General features: G+C 44.4%; 2 protein-coding genes across 2 annotated transcripts; both read left to right on the top strand.

Moving 5' to 3' along the window:
* Positions 1-1,198: 1,198 nt before the first annotated feature.
* On the top strand, positions 1,199-2,186 carry PCYB_131420 (glyoxalase II; the record flags this gene model as incomplete). Its single annotated transcript, XM_004224167.1, has 2 exons — positions 1,199-1,648; positions 1,731-2,186. 2 exons carry the CDS (start codon positions 1,199-1,201, stop codon positions 2,184-2,186), a joined length of 906 nt encoding a protein of 301 aa, XP_004224215.1.
* A 5,823-nt stretch (positions 2,187-8,009) lies between these two features.
* PCYB_131440 (hypothetical protein) lies at positions 8,010-13,583 on the top strand (the record flags this gene model as incomplete). Its single annotated transcript, XM_004224168.1, has 2 exons — positions 8,010-8,180; positions 8,385-13,583. The coding sequence occupies 2 exons, from the start codon at positions 8,010-8,012 to the stop codon at positions 13,581-13,583; spliced, it is 5,370 nt and encodes a 1,789-aa protein (XP_004224216.1).
* Positions 13,584-15,501: the final 1,918 nt, after the last annotated feature.

Genomic DNA, 15,501 nt, shown 5'->3' on the forward strand with positions numbered 1-15,501 from the left:
CAAATGGAGGCGTCTTAAGGAAAGGAGTTCAATCGTATAATCAGTACGTCCATTTGGATCCCTATAATCCTCGTGCCAATTTTAACGGCGCTGATTGGCCTCTTTTCCCTACACATTCAGTAGCAGTACACGTAGCGTGTGTAGCGTGTTCCACAAAAAGGGAAGCCAAACGATCAGGGGCATCACACATACATGACCCAGTTAAGGTGCATATACGAGATGTTAACTTATGTCACTCCACCGTTTTGCATGTAGCATGGGGGGTGGGCATGCTTCTGTTCCGTTCTCCCAACGCGGTTCCCTTTTTAGCGGCTCAACGTCGGGGTGAGAAAATCAAGGAAATGGGTCAATATGGAATGCCCTAAAGTGGTACACTCGCGAATACGTTACGGAGGGGGCCTGGGCAGGGAAAAAACAGATTAGGGAAGCCCCCCACACACTTGAATGAACTCACTCAAAGCTTTAACTTTTGCTAGCCCCCCCTTGAGCCAGCACCTGTTTAGCGCTCCTCACGCAATGCAGTTCGATGCTAGTAAGACATGCGCAGTGCCATAGGGGCAGATGCGCTAAAAAGGTGAAGAAAAAAAAACGGAACCCCTAAAAAACGGAGCCCTTAAAAAACGGAACTCCTAAAAAACGGAGCCCCTAAAAAATAGAGGCCCCCCCAAAACGTATAGCCATCCACCGTGCCGCAAACTAACAATCGCGCTTAACACAAGTGTGCAATGTTCGCATAAATGATGTCGAGTTGTTCGATTTTCCCCGCAATTCATCTTAAAAAATGTGTGCACAATAAAACAAAGTACAAAGTACAAAGTACAAAATAAAAAATAAAAAATAAAAAAACGGCATGCCTCAGGATTAAGTGTTCATTCTGGTAATGCTACACAGTGCGACTAATTTGCCCTGCTTTGCCAAAAGGCTCAGGAGAAAATTGCGCCCGCGGTTTGGCCAAGGGTGAGAAAAAGTTGCTCTTCGTGGGGTTAAAAAAAAGGATATCCCCTGTTGTTTGTTATTTTTGCCATTCGGTTTGCTATCATATTTGGCTATCCCGTTTGGTTATCATATTTGGCTATCCCGTTTGTCGATCCCTTTTGCTATCCTTCTTTGCGCCCCCCCCCTTTGGTGTTCCTTTTTTATGCTTTTTTTTTTTTTGCGCCCCTTTTCAACGTTGGCACAGCTTCCACCTCCGCAAAGGATGAAGCTCGCCCGGGCCCTCGTGGCGATAAATTACTTCTCCCCCGCGAGAACAACCCCCCGACTGTCTTTGTCCAGCAGGCTATTTTTCGAAAGGGGACTTTTCAGCAGAAATAATGTACATACTACCTGCTTCACCAAGAAGGACAAAAAATATTTCATTGTGAAGAAACCTGATATGTGCACAAATGTGATTATCGTCCCCATGTACAGAGACAACTATGCTTACATTTTTTACGATGATAAGGATGAAGGAGTAGCAGTGGATCCAAGTGACCATAACGTCGTTAACGAAATAACCGAAATGGAAAATATAAAAATAAAAAATGTGCTATGTACACATAAACATGCTGACCATAATGGAGGAAATAGCTATTTTTTCAACAAAAAAATTAATGTGTACGGAATTAAAGAAAAGGACAATAAATATATAAATAGGAATCTTCAAAACGTACAAACTTTCGAAATAAATAACTTTAAAATTTCCACATTTTTGTCACATTTTCACTGTAATAATCACATTTCATACTTAGTGGAAAATTCACAAAAGGACTCTTCAAAAAAAAATTTTTTTTACGGGGGATTTTTTGTTCATATGTGGACTGGGAAAAAATTTCGAAGGCAACAATTTTGACTTGCACAATTCTGTGAACAATTTAAAAAGGCTACAAAAGGACGCAGAAAAAATTTACATTTTTTGCGGACATGAATATACACAAGACAATGTCAAATTTGCGTTAACTGTAGATGGGGTTAACCCACAATTGGCTACCTTTCATCAACAACTTTTGGAAAACCAAAATATGCATCCCACCGTGCCTTCTCTCCTGGAAGATGAATTTGCATACAACCCCTTCTTGCGATGTGATGAGGAGTATATACAAAACGAAATTAAAAAGTACGCAAAAAGGAACCATTACGTTATTAGTGCCAAGTCCGAGTACATAGCTCTTTTGCGCGTCATGAAGGATAACTTTAAGTGCTCCTGAGGGTTACGCGGCGCGCCCAAGGGCACCGTTTTGCCCTCATGCCACCTTGTGCAGCTTGGTCACGCCACATGGTTATACCGCCTCCTCACGCCACATGGTTATACCGCTTCCTCACACCACATGGTTATACCGCCTCTTCACGCCACATGGTTATACCGCCACCTCACGCCACATGGTTATACCGCCTCCTCACGCCACATGGCCGTACCGCACTGTGGAGCCACCCCACCATTTTGCCACTTCCCCGCCAAGGGGTTACCAAGCATTTTTTCCTATTCTTTTCCCCCGCGTTGCCTCCATTTCCAACGTTCACCATTTTAGCCCTCACCCGTCGCAACCTCATCGATGCCCGCTATGTCTACCAGACGCATAGCGACTTTTGCTCCGCATGAATAGTGGAGAATGTGCTTTAACGGAGCAAGCAAAAGGAGTGGAAAAAAAAAAAAAAATTCGTGCAGGGTCGTTTTGCGAGTCCCCAAATGAGTGCAAACCGGGAAAGGAGCTGCTTGCCAAGAAGTGCATACCAATGAGATCATCCAAATAAGTTCATCCAAATAAGTTCATCCAAATAAGTTCATCCAAATAAGTTCATCCAAGTAAGCTCATCCAAGTAAGCTCATCCAAGTAAGCTCATCCAAATAAGTTTATACAAGTAAGCTCATCCAAATAAGTGCTTACCAACGCGTCTGCTCACGTGCACGTGTGGTAAGCGGCGCATGCTCGCATACACCCCCCCTAGCACACCCACCGCGTATTCTCGCCGCGCATACACGCCACTTGCACGCGCACATTGGAATGTGCGACCACTAATTGTTGCGCGTGCGAGATTAACCGTTACGCCCCTTGATATAAACACTTGCATATAAAGCTCAAAAAAGAACAAAGAAAAAAAAAAAAAAAAATATGATTGCATTTTAACCAAAAAGAGGATTTATACACGCCATGTTTTTTTCCCAAGCAAATCCAAATTTTATTTCATTTTTAACTGTTTAGTGAAATTATAAAATTCACCAAAAATTGTTACCATTTATTTTTACGCAAACAATTTCCTGCCACTCATTTTTATGTAAAGAGTGTACTTTTTCCTTCTTAACGTTAAACAGTCAGTTTTTTTTTTTTATTTTTTTCATCACTTTTGCGTTTCTGTTCCTTCACGTTTTAAGTTTTTCCCTTTTGACACTTTTGCGCTTTTGTAGTTTTACAAGTTTTTTTCCCCCGTTTGTTTTTTTTTCCACTTTTTGTTTTCTTTTCCAGTTTGTTCTGTTTTCCAATTGGTTTCCCTCCACTTGGCTTTTCCATCCATTTGGTTTCCATCCATTTGGTTTCCATCCATTTGGCTTTTCCATCAATTTGGTTTCCAACCATTTTGTTAACAGCCATTTTGTTTCCAGCCATTTTGTTTCCAGCCATTTTGTTTCCAGCCATTTTGTTTCCAACCATTTTGTTTCATTAATCCCCGTGTTTAACCCCATGAACAGTAACTCTATGGATACTACCTAAGAAGGTATCACTGCCTGCACGCACATATATATGAGGCTACCCACCCACCCCTTTTTTTTTTTCTGCCTTTTAAGCGTTCCGCATAGTCGGAGGAGTCGTGTGAGCCAAGCGTGGCATTTTTCGTTTGCTAGTTTCACCACGTGGCTGCGTTAATTACATGAACATATCACCCAGTGAAAGACGTGCATACGTAATGTAAGCAAAGGAATACGATAGAGAGAGGGTTTTTTTTTTTTTTTTTTTCATGAGGAGAACATGGTTCCTAATTAATTCTCGTCTCTTCACTACAGGGACTTTTTTCGAGCCACCCTTCTGCTACCAACGCAGTTGTATAAAAAATAGTTTTGTTCCCTGCGCGTGTTATTATCCGCATGTGGGGGCAATTTTGTTTATATACACAGGAAGTAGGGATAGCCATACATACGTTATAGCATGTATTATACCTACGTACAGCTGTGCGTATGGAACATGTCCCTTTTTTTTGTGCCTCCCTTTTTTTTTTGCGCAAAAATTTTTGTTTTTCCGCCGATAAACAGGAAGAAGCCGCTATCAACTGCATAAAATGTTCTTCCTTTGTAAACCTTTCTTAAAATAAAAAGCAAATAAAATTAACTGGAGAAAGAAAAAAAAGTAGCAAGCAAAGCCGCGCAAACAGTTACCCAACAGCGCAGCAAGGTAAACGCGTTTTTGCATATCCCACAGTATTGTAATTTTTTTTTTTTCACGGCGTAAATTTTTTGTTACCGTTTGCAAAATTGAATGCTACCTTTTGCTCATTCGAAAGAGTGAAGAAAAGAACAGCTTCCAATTTTTTCGTAGCATTTATTTTCCCATGCTCCCCATATAAAAGAGTTGTTATGCGGGAGTATACGTACTTATAGTGCCATGTGACCGCTTTACCGCTCGGAGTATGCGCGAGGTATATAACCTTGTATAGCTGTACAGCACAGATAATTGTAAAATAGTATATACATTTTTTTTTTTTTTTTTATTTTTTTTTTCTTTCCTTTTTTTTTTTTTTCATTTCTGGCCAAAGAACGCGAAAGGTTACGCACGTTCAGGGCGTATACATACGCAGATGATATGTTCATATGCATATGAACATGTCATGTACTGGCCATCCCCTCATTCTCTGCATTCATCGTACAGCATTATGTACGCAACATGCGCGAAACATACACTTGGCGAGGGGCGTTGAGGAAGTTCGCTGCGATCTGAAACGAACCAAAGCAGTAATTAAGTTATACATGACCAGAACGGAACGTGCGCTTAATAGTATATAGTACCAGCGAGTGCTTCCCTGCGGTAGCCTTTAGTTGAATACCCTTCCCCTTTCATTTCGCCGTTCATTTTGCCTTTCTTTTCTGCTTTCTTTTCGCCGTTCTTTTCTGCTTTCTTTTCGCCGTTCTTTTCTGCTTTCTTTTCGCCGTTCTTTTCTGCTTTCTTTTCGCCTTTCTTTTCGCCGTTCCTTTCGCCTTTCATTTTTCCTTTCACTTTCCCTTTTTCCCCATTTTGTTAATTTTTTCCGCCTTTTCTTTCAAAGCAATGTGGCAAGAGAGTATTTAATTTTTTTTTTTTTTTTAAGTATCCTTTTACGCGCTCCAGTGCGATTAGGTAGTGTTTATGGTTTACCACCGTCCTGTGTAGTACATCACAACGTGGTGTGTTGCACTTCACTGTAGTGTACCTTTGTACGTGTGAGAGTCGTAGCGACCTTGCGTTGAGGTGCCCCTCCATTAGTTCATGCATCCTACACTTGCAGGAAGCAGTTACGTTTTGTACTTGTGCTACGAAACACATTTTGTGTGAATAGTAAATATATAATGCATGTTGGAGAACAACCGCAGCTAAGTTTTCCCACTCTGTTTTTTTTTTTTTTTTGAAATACATTGTTTGTCATTCTTTTTAATTTTTGAGTAAACAACATAAGAGTAGCTAAGGGAAGAATAGAGCAATAGGAAGGGTTACCAACTGACGTGAAAAACGAGAAGATCGATCACTGTGCAGTGTTGCGTGGTAGCACCGCGAAAAGGTCACCCAAACGCGCGTCTACCACGCTTCTTCCCCACAAAATGGATATCGTAAAGGGGGGAGGAGGCTCCTTCAAAATGCTGCAGCTGAAAGAAAATAAAAATTACTTGGACAATAATATCCTTAATTGCCCATATCTGCTGAACCTGAACGAAGGAAATAACATTATGTACGGCAAAGTGCGCAACTTGACTCGAATAAGCAACTCTAAAGGTAGAAGTAGACATAAGCGTGTCCCCGTTAATGACGAAGGAACGTCCAAAGATCAGGAGTTCACTATGAATGAGCAGGAAACGTCCATGCGGGGGGAGGAAGAATTAGAAGCAAAACAGGGCATGGAAGCGGAGGAGGATGTAGAAGCAAAGGAGGGCATAGCAGCGGAGGAGGGCATAGAAGCAGAGGAGGGCATAGCAGCGGAGGAGGGCATAGCAGCGGAGGAGGGCATAGAAGCAGAGGAGGGCATAGAAACGGAGGGAGACTTAGATACGGACGTCGAAAAGTGTCCAAAACGGTTTAACCAACATACTTCGATATACCGGGAAGGGGAAGGAAGCAAAGATGACACCATCCCATGTAGCTGCAACACCACTGTAAGTCTGAACTCGGTAAATGACAAGAAAGAAGAAATGAAACCATGCGATAGAGACGAATTATCCCTGTACAACATCGAGATACATTGTCTTCACCAGGCCGTTTATGAACAAAATTACGACAAAGAGAATTTTAAAAATGAACCCGAAAGGAGGAGTCACTTTTCTCAAAATGGAAATTTTGCAAATGAGTACTACTGCCGATCCTCCTTTGGCGATGAGAGTGGGATGCTCGTGAACAGTTTCGCCCCTGTGAGAAGTGTTGATAAGTCTCATCGGGTTTGTTCCTCGCGAGGGTATAGCCCTCTCAGTCGCAGGGAGATTACCCTGGGGAGGGGCAGCGACAGTGGAGAAGTCTGCAGTGGAGAAGTCTGCAGTGGAGAAGTCGACAGGGGAGAAGTCGACAGGGGAGAAGCCTACAGTGGAGAAGCCTGCAGTGGAGAAGCCCCCAGTGGAGAAGCCCACAGCGGAAACGCCGAAAGCGGTGACAGCGGCAAGCGAGAGAGTGCAGATGGTGGAAGTGGTCACGGCGGTCAGAGAGGAAACGGTGACCAGAGTGGAGGTGGCGACCAGGGCGGTGGCGGAGACGAGAGAGGTGACGGTGACGAGAGAGGTGACGGTAACGAGAGAGGTGACGGAGACGAGAAAGGTGACGGAGACGAGAAAGGTGACGGAGACGAGAAAGGTGGCGGAGACGAGAAAGGTGGCGGAGACCAAAGCGGGAAAGACGATCAAAGCGGGAAAGATGATCAAAGCGGGAAAGACGACGAAAGCGGAAACCGAAACGAGAAGGAGAATTACAAAGTGTACTTTGACAAGATAAGCGAACTCAAGTCAAACCAATTAATAAGCAAATACAAAAACTCGGAGAAGTACATAAAAAAAAAAATATTCAACTACTTGCGGAAGAATAACCTAATTAATGACCTGGATATAGAGCAGCTATTTGTGTACGTGAAAAATATATACTTTCTGATCATAAGGAATGAGAAGCTTATCTTCTTCTTTATTTACAACGCAAAGGATGTCATGAATGCAATTATTCATTTTGAGAAAATGCATAACATTAGCTACAAGGACACGGACTTTCTGTTGTTCCTTCTTTCAAATGATGTAGACATGTACGAGAAGCTGCTAAGTCAGATAAACTTCAAGTTTGAGAAGGAAGAACTTATTTTAAAATTAAAAAATTTAAGGAGGAAGGTTAAAGATTTGAAATTTGAGGAAGAGAGGAATTTATTTGATGAGTGCATGCAGCAGTTGCACCTGATGAAGACAGACAGCAGATTCACACGCGTGACTTACAAAGCTGGTAGTTCCTGTGCATCTAATGGAAGTGGTCCTGAAAATAGCAATAGCTGTTATGCGAATAGTAGCTCCCGTGCGCATAGCACTGGTCGAGCTGGTAGTAGTGTCCAAGCAAATACAAGCGACTATGCGAATTGCAGTGCATACACGAATGAGAATGATAATGACAATGACGACACCAATGAGAGTAATGCACTGTTAAAAATATCGCTCAAAAATTTAATCCCCAAATTATATAACTGTAAAGACTTTAAAGGAACTAGCAACTTGATTCACAACATTGGCAAAAGCATCACAAAGAGGAGTACTGTTGTAAATGTTTCAGAAAAAAAAAAAAAAAAAAAAAAATACGACATATTCAAATATTTCCTATACTAAAATGGCCTACTCAAAAATGGCGTACTCGAAAGTACCCTATTCGAAAACGCCTCCCATGATGAACGTGCCCCATGCCACTGGGACTTACTCCAACATGGCTAATACCAGAGGAGGAATCTTCACAAATGTGACCCTCCCGAGTGCTGCCTATCCGAACATCCCTCAACCGAATGCTCCCTACATGAACGTATCTCCACCGAGTGTTTCCTACCCGAGCATTCCCCCAGGGACAGGAGTAACCCCTTATGCAAATATGCCCCCCTCGAATTCTCCCTATACAAATATTCCACCTACCAACAGTCCCTACGCGAATACTACCCCCCCCGCTAGTGTCCCCTATACAAGCATATCTCCCTCTACGAGTACTTACCCCAATGTACCTCATCCGAAGGGGGCCTACTCAAATGTAACCCATCCCAGTACCGCCTACACAAGTATACCCAATCAGAGCAGCGCCTATGCGAGCATGCCAACAGCCAGTGGCGCTTACACAAATATGACCAATCAGAACGGTGCATATATTAATGTTAGCGGCCACCCCGTTATTAGCGGCCACTCCATTGTTAGCGGCCACCCCGTTGTTAGCGGTCACCCCGTTGTTAGCGGTCACCCCGTTGTTGGCGGCCACCCCGTTGTTGGCGGCCACTCCATTGTTGGCGTCCACCCCATTGTTAGCAGCCACCCCAGTGTTGGCGGTCATCCCAATGTTAGCAGCCACCCCAGTGTTAGCAGCCATCCCAATGAGACCTACGCCAATGGGGCATACGCCAGACCGCCGTGTCCCAACGGTGCCGGCGGCTTCTACGCGAACAACTTTGAAGGCGCTCAGGGCGAAAACTACGCAGGCAATTACCCTCCCAGCTGTGCGCCCAGTTATGTGGCTAACTATGCGGCCAGCTACTCCCCTAACCAAGGAACTAATTGTGCTCCTAATTTTGGCCCCAATTATGAAGGGATCTACCCCATGGGAGGTAGCAACGCCTACGGGAAAGGGCGCTCGAATGACCACCCCAGTGATCATCCCAGTGGCCACCCCAGTAGCCACCCCAGTAGCCACCCCAGTAGCCACCCCAGTAGTCATCCCAGTAGTCATCCCAATAGCCACCCCACTGATCACTCGAATGAGCACTCTCATGAGTATGGAAGCGAATGTGCAAACGATTACGTGAACGACTATATGCACGACTACATGAATGAGTACCTAAACGACTACGGCATGGAGGAGCCTACCAACACGAACCATCTAGACGACACCAAAGAAGCAAAGAAGAAAACAATCAGAGGAATAACCTCCTTTACTCTCTTTGCTAGAGAAAAAAGAAAGGAATTACTTAACCAGAAAGTATTCCTAGGTAGTTCCCTCACCGAGCAAACAACAGCAGTAGCCAAAATATGGAACAGCCTAAGCGATGAGAAAAAAAAGGAATGGGCTGCCAAAGCATCTAAAATAAATGAGGAAAATTATTTATCCCAGAAGAAAAAGAAAAAAAGAAAATTTACTGCCTTCAGTATTTTTGCTCGAGAAAAAAGAAAGGAACATAAGGAGAAAAATATAGACATGGGATTAACCCTAGCACAGCAAAATTCGTATGTATCCAAATTGTGGAAGCAACTCTCCGTTGAGGAAAAAAATAAATACAAAATTCTCTCAAATAACGTCAATGCGGAAGTAGCCAAAACGAGTAAGAGTGACATGAATTACGTGAGTGGAGAAAAGCTAAGTGGGTTTAAAGGACGAATCAAGGCTCTAGACAACATGATGAACCAGCAGTTTTCAGGAAATGCTTCCTTGCCGTACAACAGTGGAATCAACGACGTGGGTTATGTGAACAGCATGGGCTACATGAATGGAGTCGGCACGGGAACTGCACCCATGGGGGTCATCCCCCCAGGAGGAGTTCTCCCCCCGAGCCGAATTAACGCAGTGCCCCCCCAAAATACACTGAGCAGCACGCCAAACCAAGCGAACCCCCCGAGTAGCATCAACATCCCCAGCGACGCGATCTTACCTAATGAATCGAGCGACATAAGCAACCTGGGATACATGGACTACGTTAACTACATGAATACTGTTCTAAGCCACGACAACCCAAGTTACATGAGCAAAATAATCAGTGCAGGGAATGAAAATTACATGACCATGATGAATAACCTGACTAACGAAATGGCGAGTGGAATGACACAAGATTTGACGGGCAGCTTGCCCAGCGAACCACAAACAACTGACACGAAGAAGGAAAAAAAAAATACAAAATTGAAAAAGAGGAAGAACAAAAAAGATCATATGGACAACACAGAACAGGATCAATTAATGAACAAAAATGGTTCCTACAAAATGGGGAAAGAAGATCCTCCCCCTTATGAAACAAATAACAATATGATTGGCGTTTTTCCCGCGGAGCCCGATACAAGGGTAAACCTCTACGATGGGTGCATGTCCACTGTGACCAACATGGCTCATGTGACAAATAACGGCAGTTACTCGCAAAACAGCGTCCATAAAAACAACGGCCCCGTGAATGTGCCCACACCAAACGATGGCAACGCCGGCGTCGACATGGTGTATGCGAACAGCTTGCTCAATTACTACGCTAGCCAGGAGAACCCCAACGTGGGCGACGATTCTATGAACAATGTGGGCAATGTGGGAAGCATGCCCAACGTGCTTGACGTGGCAAGTGTGTCCAATATTGGCAATCTGACCAGCCTGACCAACCTGACCAACCTGCCCCCGGATGGCACGCATCGACCGAACGGCAAGGCGCACCCGCCCAGAAACATAAACGAGAGTGGCAGTCCCGCCACCGCGGCGATGACAACCGCCTCTATCGGTGTCGACAAAAAACAACCCATGATAAACGAACAACCAAACAGCAATCTGGGCGTGATGACCGATGCAAGTATGTTCAACAATCCGAGTAAGAGCACAGCAAATATTATTAGTAATGTACCATATGACGGCATGCCCATGGGAAACCCCCTCCTCCCATGTAACAACACTGCACTTAACAGGATCCCATTCAACAACGTTCCGTTCAACGCAGTCCCCATGTATAATATCCCCCCAAACGGGACTGCCCAAGGTGGCAGTGGTACTGGCCTACCAAACGAAAACTTCAACCCTGCGGAAGCACATTTGAATAACGCGTTACTTAACCCCGCGGATGGAATGGACATGAGGAGAGGAACGAACGCAATGAACAAAGAACCGTTCAGTAATCCCTATGTGAGCAACGTGGCAAGTGTACATATGCCCAATGCCGATGAGAACCACCTAACCCTAAACTCTGACAACCTAAAAGCGGCACGAAAAACGAAAAGTAAAGACAAAATAGAAGAATTGATGAAGAAAAAAATGAAGAAAGATGAGAAACAAAAATTAAAAGAGAAAAAATTAAAAGAAAAAAAATTAATGCTGAAAATGTACGACAAGAAAAAAAAGCAATTACTGAAGACAGAGAAACAAATGGAAAAAAATAAAAAAAGTAAAAATAAAAATGGGGTGAATACGATTGAGGATGCTAGTGGCGCCATGTATTACCACCCCAATCCTGTGCACCCCAATTTAATAAGTACAAATATTAATGGAATGCCTTTCGATGCTCCCAACGCGCTCATGAACAAACCAATGGTTGGTAACTTCAACCCCTACGTAAGCATGGACAACGTGGACGCGAAAGATATGCACATGAAAACTGTGGCCATGGCGAGCAGCGGAATGGGGAGCAGCGGAATGGGGAGCGGCGGAATGGCGGCCATGATGAGGGGAGGAAACCTTGCCGATCGCGGCGTGGACAATCGGGCCATTCCCCTCAATTTTCAACATGTTAACAACATGAACAGCGCACTGACTAACATGAGGAACAACCAACCCACGCCCTACCCCTTCGTGAATAATTACCCGAGTGATATCCCCGACATGAGAAGTTACATGCCCAACAACGAAATGAAGAGTTATGATGATGCACCCAGGGGTCTACAGGACCAGCAAGTAGCAGCAATGCCGACACCCCCCAATGAGATGACTACCTACCCAAGTGTTAACCTAAATGAGAAATCGAAGAAGAAGAAAAAAGTAAATCGAATGGATGCCGCCAACTTGGTTGTTGACTCTGGGGATGGAAACTTAACCTTTACCGATGCGAAAAATATGCCCCTTATGAATGAGAAAATGGGCTTCAACAATGGGTTCAACAATGGGTTCAACAGTGGGTTCAATAATGGGTTCAACAGTGGGTTCAACAATGAGTTCAACAGTGAGTTCAAAAATGGGTTCAACAATGAATTCAACAATGAGTTCAACAATGTAGAATATAGGGACAATTACTACAAGGACATGAGGGTTACCGATTTTGGAGCGTATCAACAGACGGACAGTAACAAAGGGGGCCAAGTGGATAAGCTGCCTGCGTACCATATGGCTAGTTTTGAAGTCAAAATGGGCAAAGAAAAGGAGGAGGGACATCAGAAAAATTTAAATCAGATGAACCAAAGACCGAATGCTTTTTACGACCCAGAGCAGATGTATGGCAGTAGCCTCGCTAGCAGCGGTGCAAATGGAAACCATCACGATGGTGTCGTGAATGTGGGTGGTTTGCTAAATGTGGGCAGCCTCCCCGTTGGGACGAGCATCCCCGCTGGAGCAATCATCATGGGGGATGGCTTCTACGATATGAACAGGTCCAACAGCCAGAACCTGAAGAATCAGCACTCCTACGGGTATAGTAGCAACCACGGTGCACATAACGTTGTTGGCAAGCATGGCACAGGTGTGGTGGGTTCACCGAAGGAGGAATACTACGAACAGGTGACGAGGATATCGGGAGAGGAGCGCGAGGGTGAAGAAGGAACGTACAAAACGTATAGCAGTGTCGCGAAGGGTATGGGCCAATCTGCTGATGATGTGAGCAAGGTGCCAGATTACATGAACAAGTCGGGAGACTACCTAAACAGTCAGGGAGACTACCTAAACAATCAGGCCAACGAGGAAAAAGCGTTCTATGGTTCCAAGGGAATGAACCTGATGATGGGCAAAGTGCCAACGGGCCTTGACGATGCGAACGCCTCCTTCGACAAGCAGTTTTTCGTAAATGAAAACAAACCAATGGAACATAAGACGAAAAATTACTACAGCCAGAATGAGAACAGTAAGAATAAGTCCAACTCAACCTTGTATGGAGAAGAATCACTAAGCGGTAGCTACAACCACTTTAACAGCAGTACCCCGGTCACGACGGCCCAGCAACAGGCTACTTTTAACAAAACGCTGAACGAAGAATTAAATTTGGACCTTAACTATGGTAATGTCAGTTATGTGCACACGGATGGTTGTAATGAGGACAGCCAGAATAACAGCACAGGGTACTTCTACCCTCACGGTAGCGGCATCAGTGGAGGCCAAAAAGAAAGCGAAAAAATGAATAACCCAGGAGCGTATGTCAACCACGAATTGGAGGGAGTGGCGAACGCAAACAATATGATGTATTACCCGGAGCAAATGATACCAGAAAATAAAATGAACAAAAACCTTGTATATTTTGACACGGTACGTGGGGATATTAACACCCCGATGTCGTGGGAGACTAAGTAGAGAGATCACTTTTCCATGGTCCGCGGCGGTCCCTCGCGTTTGCCTTCGCGCGTGCCTTCAGGCGTGCACATGTATGAAAATTTCCCTCACACACTTCACTGCGCCCGTGTGTTTAAGTGCTCATTCGTTTGTGTGCACTTACCTACGTGATGTGGCCTCGTTCGTCCCCATTTTTGCTTCCCATTTTTGCTTCCCATTTTTACCTCCCATTTTTGCTTGCCCATCCCCCGCGCAGGACCCAAATGAATTCCCCGAAATGACAGACGACACCGAGATGGAGGCGCCCAAGGAGAAGCAATTTTTTAGCAGCGCCTCGCATTACTCAGAGTTTATAAGTAAAAAAATGAGGAAGAAGAAAACGCCGGGGACCTCGAACGATGTTGATGTTGATGCTCATGCTGATGATGATACTAATGGTAAGGTTTTTTTAAAAAAGGGGTCCAAATGAGAGAAGCATATGACGGTCCGCGTAACCATCGGGTGAAGTTTTTTTCCGCTTAGGAGTTACATATCACATTTTGCTTCCCCTGAGTGGATGTTTACTCGTGCTTGGCTTGTTGTCTCACTTTTGGGTAATCGCCCCACTTGCAGATTACGGGGGCACCATCTGGGACTTAGTGCAAAGGAAGGGAAGGAAGAAATTAAAGGTAATCTCCGCCAACCAGGTAGAAGCCGAATCGGAGAATGTACCAGGCGAGGACGCAATGCACACAAATAAAAATGACTTCAGTTTTTTGGGAACCAATAACGAATGGAACGGCGGAAGGAACGACGGAAGGAACGACGGAAGGAACAACGAATGGGACAGCGCACGGAACAGCTCACGGAACAACGAACGGAACAACGCACGAAACACCGGACGAAGCAGCGGACGAGTAGGTCTTAATTCCCGCGGTAGTACCAGTAAGGAAGAGGCTGACGACATTGTCAATAGCATTTTTAAAAGTCTCGAAATGGAGGAAAATATTTCGCACCCTGAGGGAGCAGTAGCACCAGGGTCCCCGAGCGCAGATAATGGGATAGCCGCCGAGGACACACTCTTAAGCCCGGTACATCACAACTACGCGGAGGATGCAATCAACTGGGAAAACGAAAACTCACTGCGGCAAAATAACGGAGAGGACAACCCACTGCGGCAAAATAACGGAGAGGATAACCCACTGCAGCAAAATAACGGAGAGGACATTATCAGTCTGCTGGACGGCCCATCGCAGAGTTATGCCAACAAATTAAACATCACAGAAAGTGGAGAAGTGATTTACGAAGATAAAAAAAAATACAATTCAAATATCATTATGAGTGAAAATGGCATTCAAAGTAACCGTATGAACATGTTAATGTCGAAAAGGGGCAAATTTAGTGCAAACTTGAATAAGAGCCAAATAGAGACATACAACAATGCGTATAAAAAAGCGGTGTTATTTAAATGGACGGAAGAAGAAACGGATAAGTTTTATCAAGCCATTGAAATGTTCGGCGTGGACTTAATGATGGTGCGTGCCTTCTTACCCAAATTTTCGGACAAGCAAATTAGGGACAAGTATAAAAAGGAGAGAAGGAATAACCCCTTGAAGATTGAGGAGGCCATAAAGAAGAACAAGGAAATTGATTTGGATGCCTACGAGAATGAGAATGGGAGGATCGAAACATCTGGGGATCTCAGTAGCGACGCATCTTCCTTCAGTGCTGACGGTAAAGGCGAGGCGGCGAGTGTGGCATGCAGCACGCTGTGCACGCCCGAACTGTGTGCGTTACATTCGGTGTGTAATTTGTTTCTCTTTTTATTTTTTGTTTTGCAAAGCCCCTATGCGGCTTACGCGCACTGCTATACACGTGTGTTTATTTTTCTCCATCTGTAGATGATAGCGGCATGAAAAGGAAATCCAGCGTGGCGAGCGAAACGGATGGAAACGTCCTC

This window comes from Plasmodium cynomolgi, chromosome 13 (assembly GCF_000321355.1).
Source record: "Plasmodium cynomolgi strain B DNA, chromosome 13, whole genome shotgun sequence".
In the NCBI taxonomy this organism is placed as follows: domain Eukaryota; phylum Apicomplexa; class Aconoidasida; order Haemosporida; family Plasmodiidae; genus Plasmodium; species Plasmodium cynomolgi.